This window comes from Dipodomys ordii, unplaced genomic scaffold, assembly GCF_000151885.1.
Source record: "Dipodomys ordii isolate 6190 unplaced genomic scaffold, Dord_2.0 Scaffold6, whole genome shotgun sequence".
NCBI lineage: Eukaryota > Metazoa > Chordata > Mammalia > Rodentia > Heteromyidae > Dipodomys > Dipodomys ordii.
This window is the reverse complement of record NW_012267222.1, coordinates 3,329,726-3,343,937: the sequence shown is the minus strand read 5'-3', so window position 1 is coordinate 3,343,937 and position 14,212 is coordinate 3,329,726. Positions and strand designations below refer to the sequence as shown.

Sequence of the window (14,212 nt, the reverse complement as noted above, 5' to 3'; positions counted from 1 at the left end):
GGATTTTTCTGCCTGGGCTCGCTTTGAACCACAATCCTCAGATCTCTGTCTCCTGAGCAGCTAGGATTAGAGGCGTGAGCCACTGGTGCCTGGTGTCAGGTTGCTTTTTATTATTTATTTATTAATTTTTGTCGGTCATGGGGCCTGAACACTGAGCCTGGGTGCTGCCCCTCAGCTCTTTCAGCTCAAGACTAGTGCTCTACCTCTTGAGCCGCAGCGCCATTTTCAGTTTTTTCTGCATATGTGGTGCTGAAGATTTGAACCTTGGGCCTCATGCATGCAAGTCAAGCTTTCTACCACTGAGCCACCTTCCCAGCCCCGAGGTTGCCTTTTAGAAGATGGGGTCTAGAAGGAGTTTTTCTGTCTGAGCAGGCTTCAAAACTGCAGTCCTCCAGATCTCAGGACTCTGAGTAAGATGATAGGCTTGAGATACTGGCTTCTGGCCTTTTTTTTTTTCTTCCAGTCTAGGGGCTTGAACTCTGGGCTTGGGCACTGTCCTTAAACATGGTTTAAAAGTCATTGTGGTATACAGAGGGATTACCGTTTCATAAATCAGATAATGAATACATTATTTGTGTGTGTGTGTGTGTGTGTGTGTGTGTGTGTGTGTGTGTGTGAGAGAGAGAGAGAGAGAGAGAGAGAGAAAGAGAAAGAGAAAGAGATGGGGCTTGAACTTGGGGCCTGGGTGCTGTCCCTGAGCTTTTTTGTTTAAGGCACTCTACTACTTTGAACCACAATACCACTTCCAGTTTTCTGGTGGTTGAAGTAACAGTCTCTCTGACTTTAACTCTTGTTCACGCATAGCTTTGAACGGTGGTATCAGGTCTTAGCTTCCTGAGTATCTGGGCTTACAGGCATGAGCCACCTGGCTGAATACATTTCTTCACTCTCTCTCAGTTTTCACTCCCATTTCTGTCCCCAAGTTGTGTTCATTTTCAGTATAGTGTCTACTGGGTACCAGTGTTGTATTCCTAAGCATTTTGTGCTCAAGGCAAGCGCTCTACCACTTGGCCACAGTGCCACTTCCAGCTTCCTGTGATTAATTAGAGATAAGAGTCTCACAGGCTTTGTTACCCGGGCAGGCTTGAACCTTGATCCTTCTAACTCAGCCTCCTGAGCAGCTAGGATTACAGGCGTGACCACTGGCGCCTGGCTTCTGGCTTGTTTTTGAGACCATCTCCTTAACTTTTGCCTGGGCTGGTTGAGAACTTTTTTTTTTTTTTTTGCCAGTCCTGGGGCTTAACATGCTAGGTGAGCACTCTACCACTAAGCCACCTTCCCAGCCCTGGTCTGGAACTTTACCTCCTTCTTCTAAGTAGCTGTGGCTGTTCTTAAAAGAAATGTGTCAGTCGAGGGGACGCTAAGTTGTTAATGGATGCCTAGCTATGCAGTCTGGGTTTCCTGCAAAGCAGCCTGACTTGCAGAGAGCAGCGCGAAGCAGAAAGAAAGCAGAGGGCTCCGAGCTGACTGTTTTAGAAGCTACAGGGTGAGGACATGAGGATTTGTCTCCTCTTACCCCTCCTTCCTCTCCCCCCTAATCTGTAAGCCTTTGATGCCCCCCCACCCCCATGCCAGGCAAGTGTACCACCACTCGAGCCAGGCCCATAGCCCTGTGTTTTTTTTTTTTTTAATTTTATTTTTTTTTGTCGGTTGGGGGGCTTGAACTCTGGGCCTGGGCGCTGTCCCTCAGCTCTTCAGCTCAAGGCGAGCACTCTACCACTTGAGCTACAGCGCCACTTCCGGTTTTCTGGTGGTTTATTGGAGATAGGAGTCTCACGGTCTCTCCTGCCCGGGCTGGCTTTGAACCAGGATCCTCAGATCTCAGTCTCCTGAGTAGCTAGGATTACAGACGTGAGCCACCAGCGCCCGGCTGTTTTTTTTTTATTTTTTTTATTTTTATTATTGTGTGTGTGTGTGTGTTTTGTTTTTGATACTGGTTCTCCTTAACTTTGCCTAGGCTAGCCTTGAATTCATGATTGAGCTCCTGTTTCTGTCTCCCTAGTAGGCATCACTCCTGGCTGCCTTTGATGTTTTCTAAAGAATAAACATCACAAGCCCCTACCTGCAGAATTCCAGGCAGGAAGGGGAGGACCAGAGACTGGCATTTCCTCTGATGTCCTGACACCTGACTCATGGCTTCAGCCTCTGCCTTTGCTCAGCCTGCCTGCTGGACCATGACCTTTGTGCCGCTTGGCAGCCTCCCAGCCCTGCTGACAGCCACACACTGAGGGGTGTTGGGCCTCGCTAGAACCTGTGTTCCTATTGGGCGAAAACCAGGCATGGGCAAGCTGTGTGAGACTTGACATTCCTGGAGAAGGGGCTCTCGGTTGATCCTCCTTGTCCTGCAGAAGGTGCCCCGTTCTTCCGTCCATCCCTGTTTGCTCCTGAGAGCTGGGCTGGGTGACTGCTTCAGGTTATGTGGCTTTGGGCTGTGTAACTTCAGACCCAGTCATGAATTCCTTACATCCTTTGTTTCCGGAAGATGGCCTACTCATTGACTCACTGTGGGTAGAGGGAGAAGGAGGCCAGCGGGATTGGGAGGCCTGTGTGGGATCAGGACAGGATCAGGACATTGGCTGAGCTGGTGGGGGGGACACGGGAGCTAAGCTTTGTGCCTGCGGAAACCTGCCCGGCTTTGTTACTGCAGGATGAAACTGCTTGTCAAGGCTCTGTGCCTCAGGGAGCTCCGGAGGCAGGCAGCTACCCGGCGGCTGGCAGCCACGGGGAGGCTGGTGGCTGGCCAGAAACTCACGGGGCCCAGGGAAGGATGCTGGGCTTCCATCCACCAGGCTGTTGGAACCAGGATGCATCTTCCACAGTCTCAACTGGGCTTCACCACCATGGTAACAGGAAGGTAGGCTGGCTGGGAGGCTTCCTTTCCCCCTGTGTGCTGCCCCAGGCCTCAGGCCCTGGGTTTGGAGGCCATTAGGAATCACTGGGGATGAGCGGAGGGGGCTGGGCTTTGTTGTAGGTGGTGGAGATCTGGTGGTGTTCATCCAGTGGGCAGCAGAGGACCCCGGGTTCTAGGCATGGCAGCCAGGCTGCGGGAATCCGGGCCGGTGGGGCTTGTGGAGAGTTAGTTTGCAGCGTCCTGTGAGTCAGCAGACGCTACACTCTGCCATGCTACTCTTCCCAGAGCAGGCCCTGCGGGCAGGTCTGTCTTGGCAGGCTTGAAGTGTGACTGAAGGCCTGCAGGTTGGCTACAGGGCAGAGGAAGGTGTTCTGGCTGGCTGATCTTGACCCTGTGCTACTCGCAAATGACTTGTGTGTTTGTTCATTGGATTTCTCCTAAGCTTGGCATAGGTGCCCCTGTTAGTGCCAGTTGCATTCATACACCGTTCATTTTACCCGTGTGTGTGTGTGTGTGTGTGGCTGGTTTTCAGTCTGCCACAGGGCCATGTGACCATGACCTCAGACAGTTTTTCCAGGTAGGGCAGAGGATGGTTGTTCTCCTGATACTGGCTCCTAAGACCCTTGTCTTTGTAGATCATGAGGTGGCGGGTGCTCAGGGCCTCTAGATAGCTTCCAGGTGGAACTGGCATCTTGGGCAGGAACTTCAGCCCTACCCTGTATATCCTCTACACTCCTCTGTGAGGAGGGGCGGGTCCTGGGGTTGAGTTGAGTTTGTGAATTCTCCATAAAAACTTAGTAGGAGTTAGGGCTTGGGAGCTTCCCAGGTACTGGCCACCAGGGGGTCTGGCCCAGGAGCCAGGAGATGACAGGGTGAGCTCTGTGCCCATGCCTTGCCCTCTTAAGCTCTTGTATTTAGCTGTTCCTGGGGTCTACCTTTAAGAGGTTCTGTCTGCCCCCCTCCCACCCGTGTGCCCTCCCATGTGCTGGAATTTGAATTTAGGCACTGCTTGAGCCACACCTGGCTTGGTTGTGAGCTGTATAATGAATGAACAAGTTACTGTGAATGAAACACAGCCCAGCTCTGTGCTCTGATTTGTGGTAGCGACGACCCTGGTGGCTTTCGCCTGCCATCTGAGGTGAATGCTCCTGATGGCTGAGCCCGGAGCCTGTGTAGAATCCACGAAGGGGTCGGAAAAGCTACTCCCGGTGGACAGGGAGAGAGTGGACAGGAGCCGGGCAGGCGCGGCAGGGCTTTATTTCCTTACTTTTTGTTTTGAAGAAGCACAAAGGGTTTGAGTTCACCCTGTCAGTTTGTGAGTTCAGTGCCAGCCCCGTGGCTCTCCCGTCACTCTCCTCACCTCCAGCCCACGCAGAAGCCACCCGCGTCCACGCTCACAGATGGACGTTGTTGTATGCCAGCATTTGCCCACTTTCCCTCTCCCTTCTCCTGCCCCTGCCACGTCAGGGAAGCGTTTTTAAAAAGATAATTCTGTTGTTATTATGAAGGTGTTGCACAGTGGTCACCATCTCACAATGAGCACATTTCTAGTTTGGACAATGTCACCCCTTCCTTCACTTGGCCCCCGTGTCCCCTCCTGTCCCTGTCCACAAGTTGCATTGTTCATTTCCACAGTGTCTGCTGAGTACCATGCCTGCATTTGTTCATCCTTCCTTCCTCCATTTCTGCACCCTTCTTTGTCCCCTGTCCCCCAAAAGACAAAAAAAACTCAAAAGCAAAAACAACTGTCAGCCAGGTGCCGGTGGCTCACGCCTGTAATCCTAGCTACTCGGGAGGCTGAGAACTGAGGATCGCGGTTCAAAGCCAGCCCGGGAAGGAAAGTCTGTGAGACTCTTATCTCCAATAAACCACTAGAAAACCGGAAGTGGTGCTATGGCTCAAGCGGTAGAGTGCTTGCCTTGAGATGAAGAGCGCAGGGACAGCACCCAGGCCCAGAGTTCAAGCCCCACGACAGACAAAAAAAAAAAACGAAACCAAAACAAAAATAAACAACAGCTGTCATCACCACCACCACCACCAACAACAACAACAAAACCATGTTTCCATTTTGGGGAATTACTTTTGATAAATTAATTTTCTTAGCCGGGCGCTGGTGGCTCACGCCTGTAATCCTAGCTACTCAGGAGGCTGAGATCTGAGGATCGCGGTTCAAAGCCAGCCCGGGCAGGAGAGACCGTGAGACTCCTATCTCCAGTAAACCACCAGAAAACCAGAAGTGGCGCTGTAGCTCAAGTGGTAGAGTGCTTGCCTTGAGCTGAAGAGCTGAGGGACAGCGCCCAGGCCCAGAGTTCAAGCCCCACAACCGACAAAAAAAAAAAAAAAAAAAATTAATTTTCTTTTCATTAAATTTCATGAATGTTCAGAAGAGGTACACTGCTGGGTTCCTCCCCTTAGAGTATCCGCCTTTAGTCTGACTGTGTGTGATTGCCTAGAGTCTTGTGTAGGTTATCATGTCTCAGTATATTTTGGATCTGGTTTCAGCGTGTGAGAGAAAACATGTGCTGTTCGTCTCTCTGAGCTTGGCTTACCTCACTTAACATGATTTGTTCTAGGTCCATCCATTTTTCAGGGAAGTTTTTGGGGTGTACTGTCTCATACCCATTGGTGGTATGGGGCTTCAGAGTCCCCACATCTTGCCTACCCTTCCTTGCATTGTCGTCTTTACTGTAGCCATGGTCTCTCATTCTAGTTTGGATCAGCAGTTTCTTCATGGGTAATGATACCGAACATATGTTTGTGTGCTTATGAATATCTTTGGAGAATTGTTGAGTTAGGTCCTTTGCCTGTCATTGGCTTATTTATTTTATTTTTGTCAGATGTGAGTCCTGAACTCTGGGCCTGGGCGCTGTCCTTCAGCTCTTCAGCTCAAGGCTAGTGCTCTACTACTTGAGCCACAGTGCCACTTCCAGTGTTTTCTGTTTATGTGGTGCTGAGGAATGGAACCCAGGGCCTCATGCATGCTAGGGAAGCACTCTACCACTGAGCCACCTTCCCAGTCTTATTATTTTTTTAAGTCCCTCATATATTTTGGATATGAATTTGTATCCCCTATCATTTGCTCCTATTTCATATCCTTTGTGATGGACTGGCTGTAGCAGGTAAAGGTCTTGGGACCATTTACAGGATCTTTTTTTTTGCGGGGGGGGGGTCCAGTCGTGGGGCCTGAACTCTGAGCCTGGGCGCTGTCCCTCAAGTCTTCAGCTCAAGGCTAGCACTCTACCACTTGAACCACAGAGCTACTTCCGGCTTTTTTAAATTTTCTGCGTATGTGGTGCTGAGGAATCGAACCCAGGGCCTCATGCATGCAAGTCAAGCACTCTACCACTGAGCCACCTTCCCAGCCCCTGGGACCATTTACAGATAGTTTTTTCAATTAATTATTTTTCTAGTCATTAAAAATTATTTTTTCAATCTGGGTGCCGGTGGCTCATACCTGTAATCCTAGCTACTCAGAATCAGGGTTCAAAGTCAGCCTAGGCAGGAAAGACCGTAAGACTCTTATCTCCAATAAACCCCTAGAAAACCAGAAGTGGCGCTATGGCTCAATTGGTAGAGCGCTTGCCTTGAGCTGAAGAGCACCCAAGTCCGGAGTTCAAGCCCCATATATTTTTTCAGTTAAAAAAAATATTTTTTTTTTTCAGTTAAAAAATTTTGCTGCTGGGGCTGGGAAGGTGGCTCAGTGGTAGAGCGCTTGCCTTGCATGCCTGAGGCCCTGGGTTCAATTCCTCAGCACCACATAAGCAAAAAGAAAAAAGCCGGAAGTGGCATTGTGGCTCAAGTGGTAGAGCGCTAGCCTTGAGCTGAAGAGCTGAGGGACAGCACCCAGGCTCAGAGTTCAGGCCCCACGACCGGACGCCGCCCCCCCCCCCAAAAAAAAAAAATTGCTGCCACATACATGCTAGTGGCTCACGCCTGTAATCCTAGCTACTCAGGAGACTGAGATCCGAGGCTTATAGTTCAAAACCAGACTGGGCAAGAGTGAGAATCTCATCTCCAATTAACTACCAAAAATCCGCAAGTGGAGCTGTGGCTCAAGATTTAGAGTGTTTGCTTTGAGTAAAAGTAGTTCAGGGGCAGCACCCAGACCCTGAGTTAAAGTCCCAGGACCAGCACTAAACAAACAAACAAATAAATAAATGAAAATGAAAAACCTTTTCTGAAATACATGTAGCATACAGTTTGATTGTGCAGCTCCAATTACAGTTATGATGTGCATTCTTATTACATCCCATTTCCAAAGCACTTCAGCTTGTGAAACTGGATACTGTGCTAGGAGCAGTGGCCCAAGCCTGTAATCCCAGCTACTTGGGAGGCAGAGATAGGGGATTACTGTTCTAGGCCAGAGGTTTGAGAGACTTCCAGCTCAACCAGGGCTGGGTGTGACGGCCTGGTGGCTTGTTCTTCCAGCTGTGGGGAGTGCCAGGGCCGTGAGCAGTGACACCCACCTGTCATCCCAGTGACATGGGAAAGCACAGGTAGGCGGATCACAGCCCAGGATGGCCTGGGTCTGAAGTGAGATCATTCCTCAAAAATAACCAAGGCAAAAAGTGCCTGGAAGTTTGGCTTAAGTAGTACAGCTCCTGCCTAGCAAGCAACAAGGACCTGAGTTCAATCCCCAGTCCCAGTGTTTTGCTATGTAGCCCGTGCCTCTGCCCCTCCTGAGTGCTAAGATTCCAGGTGTGTAACAATACTTACATTCCACGTCAGCTTTTACTATTTGGAGGTAGGGGTGTAGCATCGTGGTGGAAAAGTTGCCTAACTTATACAATGCCCTGGGTTTGATTTCTAGCACTACAAAAAGGAAACAAAATCTAACTTACAGTGTTTTGTTACTGTTGTTGATAATTCTTTTGTTATCACATCTAAAAATCATTGCCAAATTTGAGGTGACAGAGCTGTAATTGTATGTTTACACTTAGGTTTATCATTTTAGCTCTTACATTTAGGTATTTGACCTATTTTGAGTTAATTCTTGTAGTTGTTTATGGTATGAGGTAGGGGTGCAGCTTCATTCTTTGTGTGTGTGTGTGTTTGTTTGTTTGTTTGTGTGTGTCATGGGGCTTGAACTCGGGGCCTGGGTGCTGTCACTGAGCTCATTTGCTCAAGACTAGTGCTCTACCACTTTGAGCCACAGCTCCACTTTGGTTTTCTGGTGGTTCATTGGAGATGAGAGTTTCCCAGACTTTCCTGCTCTGCTGGCTTTGAACTGTGATCCTCAGATCTCAGCCTCCTGAGTAGCTAGGATTACAGGCGTGAGCACTGGCACATGGCTCCACTTTCTTCTTTTTCTTTTTTTTTTGGTTGGTGTTGGGACTTGAACTCTGGGCCTGGGCACTGTCCCTGCGCTCTTCAGCTCAAGGCAAGTGCTTTACCACTTGAGCCACAGCACCACTTCTGGTTTTCTAGTGGAAATAAGAGTGTCATGGACTTTCCTGTCCAAGCTGGCTTTGAACTGGGATCCTCAGATTTCAGCCTCCCGAGTAACTAGGATTTCAGGCGTGAGCCACCAGGCGCCTGACCCCACTTTATTCTTCACAGGTGGATATGTCTCTTTGTAGAGGATAGCTAGGAAAGTCCATGAGCAGAAACATGTTCTCCCTGCCCATCCAGGAGCAGCCAGACTTCATTTGATGCCCTCCTCTTCCTCTCCCCTGGCCACCTCAGGGCCCACCCCTCTCCCATGCTGGCCTTTCTTCCCTCTCTTTCCTACCAGGTATTCCTCCCTGCTTTTAGTTTATGCTACGGAAAGTGGGGGGGGGCTTCTTGTGTCCAGGTGCCCACTGGGCAGGTCCCTTAGGGTGACCTTATCAGCCTTGTCACCCTGTCAGGCCAGAGGCTCAGGCTTCAGCTGCCCGGGGCCAGCAGGTGTGCCGGGACTGCCGCTGTTGGAAGCTCTCCGGTGGGCAGTTGCGTGGATCGAGCGTCCTTGAACTTCCCTCATGATTCCGCATGAGGGACTTAGGCAAATCAGAATTTAAAACTGGATTGGGGAGCTAGCTCTGAGTTGGGACCTGAATGCTCCAGAATTGATTTGCCAAACAAATTTTCTACCCTTCACGTGTGACCTTGCGGTGGGGGGCGGCCTGCACCCCAGGATCCCAGGCAGGCTGCCTTCCATGCTCCCACCTTCTTGCATCCCTCAGGGACCAGTGTGTCTGTTGTTCAGATGGGGAAACTGAGGGCAGCAGTGACGAGCCCAAGGTCAGTGAAATGGACTAAAACCTGATCTTTGTGGGACTGAATCCTCTGTACCTCTCCATCAGCTTGGACCCAGGGCAGATGCTTGAGAAGGGGCTGCAGATGGTGGAAACAGTGCGGCCCTTCCAGATGGACAGGGTAGGGTGACCTGGCTGCTATTATCAAGGTGGGGTGAAGATCTGGAGTAAGATAGGGCCACAGCTGAGCTTCCCAGAGCCTGATGCCAGGAGGGCTGGGTGGTGCTCTTGCTGTGGGTGTCCCGAGCCTACCTCCAGGCCTGGGAAGCCAGTCTTACCTGTCCTGCAGGACATGTGTGCACACCTGGAAAGGCACATGGTGTGTGAGTCCTGTCATCTAAGAACGGGGCTGGACTCGCCTGTCCTGTGCTGTCCTGTCCACTGCAGCTCATCACCAGCAAGGAGCATGCTGGCCACTGAGGCAGTTCCCTCACCCACCTTTCCCCTTCCCTCCCTAGGATTGAGCTGAGGGCCTTGTATGTTACTAGGAAACGGCTCTACCACGTGAGCCGTGTCTCCAGCCATCCTCTTCCTCTTAGTAGTAGTATTTGTATTATTGCCATTGAGTGATGTAAAGAGGTTTCAGTTCAATAAGTTCTGGTTATGGGTACAATGCATCTTGATCTTTTGTTTTTGAAATGCGATCTTGCTATGTAGCCTAGGCTAACCTCAAACTCCTGGGCTCAAGTGATCCTCTGGTGTGAGACTTCCAAGTAGTTGGGACTACAGATGTGTACTGCCACATCTGGGTTTTGATTCTAGCCCTTACTGAGCTAGTTAAGTGTTACATTCCCTCTTGGGCACTCATGCGCTGTTGGCACAGTCATTTGAGGTGTCAGGTGGGAGATTGATCCAGCCTTGAAACTGGTGGCCATTGCTTTCAGCAAGCGTCAGACTGTTTTATTTGTGTTTCTGTGCTGATTTGTCTGTGCTGTTGACTTTGGTGGAGCGTGCATTGGGACCTCAGCTTTAACAACTCAATTGCTTTTGGTGATGGGTCTGCATGTTGATATCCTATGCTCCCTTTAGTGACAGCAGGCTGGGCCTTGTGTGGTCCTTACACTGCAGTAGGCAAGGTCTTAGAAGGAGGAGGGCACCCATAGAGTGGCACCTGCTCACCCAGCTAATCCGTGGTATAGGAAAACATTTCTAGTATTTTCTTAACTTATAATTTTGTTTTTGTTTTGATGGTGTAGAAGAATCTAACCCAGGACCTTGAGCATGCTAGGTAAGTGCTCTACTACAGAGCCACACCCCAGCACTGGCTTGTTTTTGTGTGTACGTGGTGTTGTTTTTTTTTGAAGTTTTAAAGGTGCTTTGATGCCAGGCCTGGCGGTGGACACCTGCAGTCCTAGCACTTGGGAGGCAAACACAGGAGATTGATATGAGGTCAGTCTGGGCTATGTAGCCATACCCTATGTTTAAAAAAAAAAAAAAAAGCTCCTTGATATTTTGGATACAAATAGTTAATTGGATCGGATCTGTGTTTTGTAAGTATTTTCCCCTGGTCTTAGTTTGTCTCTTCTTTCTCTTTAACAGTGTCTTTCTCAGAACTGTTTTTTTTTTTGGGGGGGGGGATGGTGAGGTGGGGGAAGGGGCAGTGCCAGTGCTGGGACTTGAGAATTCATGGTCTTGTGTTCTTGCCTAGCTTGGTGCTTTGCCACTTGAACCACACTTCTACTTCAGTCATTCTGCTGGTTATTTGGAGATAGGAGTTTTAGGGACCTATCTGCCTGGGCTGGCTTTGAGCCGCCATCCTCAGCTCTCAGCCTCCTGAGTAGCTAGGATTGCTGGCATGAGTCCCCAGTACCCAGCTCAGAACTGACTTTGATTTCAGAAGCCTGGCCCGTCAGCCATGTGGCTGCTCAGGATGAGAGGAGGTGATCAATCTTGGCCAAGGCCATGGTGATTTCCTCTCTGAACCTTGTCTTCCTCAGGCTGAAACTGTGGGTCAGTGTAGGGGACTGTCTTCCTGGCCCGTGCCTTCCACTGACAGGCAAGACACTGCAGCACACCCAAGGGCCACAGTGACCATGAGCCTGGGCCTTGGTTTCCAGTCCATTTGCGCTGGGCATGTCCAGCCAGCCTGCTGCGAGGCGTCTGCCTGTGGGTCAGGCTTTTTCCCAAGGCTACTGCCCAGTGGCTCCAGTCTTCCCTACTCAGGTGGCCCCACACTCTGAACTTACTCTGAGCAGTGCTGAGTACCTGCTCGTCTGTCTCCAGGTGTCCAGTGGGCATCAGGACTTTGAGCAATGCCAGCATGGTGCTGGACAGTTCTGGGTGGCCAGGCTCTTGGGATTCCCCAAGTGACTGTGGGGCTGCCTCCCTCCCACCTCTCCTGAGCGTGTGGCTGCAGCACGTGGAGCCCCAGGTGACTTTAGTGCACTTGCTGAATTCTGGAAATGCCCTGGATCAGTGTCTCAAGTACAGACTTAAAGCATTTGAAACTAACTTGGTTCTTAAAGGTCAGTCAAGTGGGGTGGGAGGGATGTTTATTTAAGCTGTTTTATTGGTATGACTGCATACCTAAAGTGTATAGTTGGATCAACTTTACCCTGTATGTATGCCTGTGAGGCCATGACCGCAATCAAGATAACAAACATGTCCCGAGAGCTCCTTCCTGTTCCTGCCTTCCTCCCTCCTGCCCTCGCTCCCTTCCTTCCTCCCTCCCTCCCATTTCCTGCTCACAGATAACTGCTCCTCTGCTTGCTGTCTGTTGTGGTTGGCAGTTTCTAGAATTTTATAAAAACAGAATAAAAAACCCATCATGTTGCTGCATGTCTGTAATTCTAATTCTTGTGAGGCAGAGGCAGAACAATCATGAATTCTAGTTCACTCTGAGCCAAAAAGTGAGACCTATCTTAAGAGACCAAGGGCTGATGCTGGGTACCAGCTACTCAGAAGGCTGAGATCTGAAGATCATTTTTCAAAGTCAGCATGGAATCCATGAGACTTTTACCTCCACTTAACTATCCCAGCTCTTTTGCTAAAGGCTAGTGCTCTACCACTTGCTACAGCTTCACTTTCAGCTTTTTTGGTGTTTAATTGGAAATAAGAGTCTCACAAACTTTTCTACCCAGGCTGGTTTCGAACCTTGATCCTCAGATCTCAGCTTCCTGAGAACTAGGCTTACAGATGTGAGCCACTGGTGGCATTATACTTTGTTTTTTTTTTTTTTTTTTTTTGGTCAGTCATGGGCCTGAACTCTGGGCCTGGGCACTGTCCCTGCGCTCTTCAGCTCAAGGCAAGTGCTTTACCACTTGAGCCACAGCACCACTTCTGGTTTTCTAGTGGAAATAAGAGTGTCATGGACTTTCCTGTCCAAGCTGGCTTTGAACTGGGATCCTCAGATTTCAGCCTCCCGAGTAACTAGGATTTCAGGCGTGAGCCACCAGGCGCCTGACCCCACTTTATTCTTCACAGGTGGATATGTCTCTTTGTAGAGGATAGCTAGGAAAGTCCATGAGCAGAAACATGTTCTCCCTGCCCATCCAGGAGCAGCCAGACTTCATTTGATGCCCTCCTCTTCCTCTCCCCTGGCCACCTCAGGGCCCACCCCTCTCCCATGCTGGCCTTTCTTCCCTCTCTTTCCTACCAGGTATTCCTCCCTGCTTTTAGTTTATGCTACGGAAAGTGGGGGGGGGCTTCTTGTGTCCAGGTGCCCACTGGGCAGGTCCCTTAGGGTGACCTTATCAGCCTTGTCACCCTGTCAGGCCAGAGGCTCAGGCTTCAGCTGCCCGGGGCCAGCAGGTGTGCCGGGACTGCCGCTGTTGGAAGCTCTCCGGTGGGCAGTTGCGTGGATCGAGCGTCCTTGAACTTCCCTCATGATTCCGCATGAGGGACTTAGGCAAATCAGAATTTAAAACTGGATTGGGGAGCTAGCTCTGAGTTGGGACCTGAATGCTCCAGAATTGATTTGCCAAACAAATTTTCTACCCTTCACGTGTGACCTTGCGGTGGGGGGCGGCCTGCACCCCAGGATCCCAGGCAGGCTGCCTTCCATGCTCCCACCTTCTTGCATCCCTCAGGGACCAGTGTGTCTGTTGTTCAGATGGGGAAACTGAGGGCAGCAGTGACGAGCCCAAGGTCAGTGAAATGGACTAAAACCTGATCTTTGTGGGACTGAATCCTCTGTACCTCTCCATCAGCTTGGACCCAGGGCAGATGCTTGAGAAGGGGCTGCAGATGGTGGAAACAGTGCGGCCCTTCCAGATGGACAGGGTAGGGTGACCTGGCTGCTATTATCAAGGTGGGGTGAAGATCTGGAGTAAGATAGGGCCACAGCTGAGCTTCCCAGAGCCTGATGCCAGGAGGGCTGGGTGGTGCTCTTGCTGTGGGTGTCCCGAGCCTACCTCCAGGCCTGGGAAGCCAGTCTTACCTGTCCTGCAGGACATGTGTGCACACCTGGAAAGGCACATGGTGTGTGAGTCCTGTCATCTAAGAACGGGGCTGGACTCGCCTGTCCTGTGCTGTCCTGTCCACTGCAGCTCATCACCAGCAAGGAGCATGCTGGCCACTGAGGCAGTTCCCTCACCCACCTTTCCCCTTCCCTCCCTAGGATTGAGCTGAGGGCCTTGTATGTTACTAGGAAACGGCTCTACCACGTGAGCCGTGTCTCCAGCCATCCTCTTCCTCTTAGTAGTAGTATTTGTATTATTGCCATTGAGTGATGTAAAGAGGTTTCAGTTCAATAAGTTCTGGTTATGGGTACAATGCATCTTGATCTTTTGTTTTTGAAATGCGATCTTGCTATGTAGCCTAGGCTAACCTCAAACTCCTGGGCTCAAGTGATCCTCTGGTGTGAGACTTCCAAGTAGTTGGGACTACAGATGTGTACTGCCACATCTGGGTTTTGATTCTAGCCCTTACTGAGCTAGTTAAGTGTTACATTCCCTCTTGGGCACTCATGCGCTGTTGGCACAGTCATTTGAGGTGTCAGGTGGGAGATTGATCCAGCCTTGAAACTGGTGGCCATTGCTTTCAGCAAGCGTCAGACTGTTTTATTTGTGTTTCTGTGCTGATTTGTCTGTGCTGTTGACTTTGGTGGAGCGTGCATTGGGACCTCAGCTTTAACAACTCAATTGCTTTTGGTGATGGGTCTGCATGTTGATATCCTATGTTCCCT

The 14,212-nt window shown here is 50.2% G+C and overlaps 1 protein-coding gene across 3 annotated transcripts in view; it reads left to right on the top strand.

The window, feature by feature from the left end:
- The first annotated feature begins 2,277 nt into the window (after window positions 1–2,277).
- The window catches only part of Acot7 (acyl-CoA thioesterase 7), an 88,528-nt gene continuing 76,593 nt past the window's right edge, over window positions 2,278–14,212 (top strand). Inside the window, exons 1-2 of one of the 3 annotated variants that reach the window (XM_013035560.1) lie at window positions 2,329–2,413; window positions 2,648–2,854. In XM_013035560.1, coding sequence (XP_012891014.1) covers window positions 2,649–2,854 — 206 coding nt within the window. In that variant the 5' untranslated portion in view covers window positions 2,329–2,413; window position 2,648. Of the gene's footprint in view, window positions 2,414–2,467; window positions 2,855–14,212 lie in introns of those variants that run through there. The other 2 variants (XM_013035597.1, XM_013035552.1) reach the window with 2 other exon arrangements.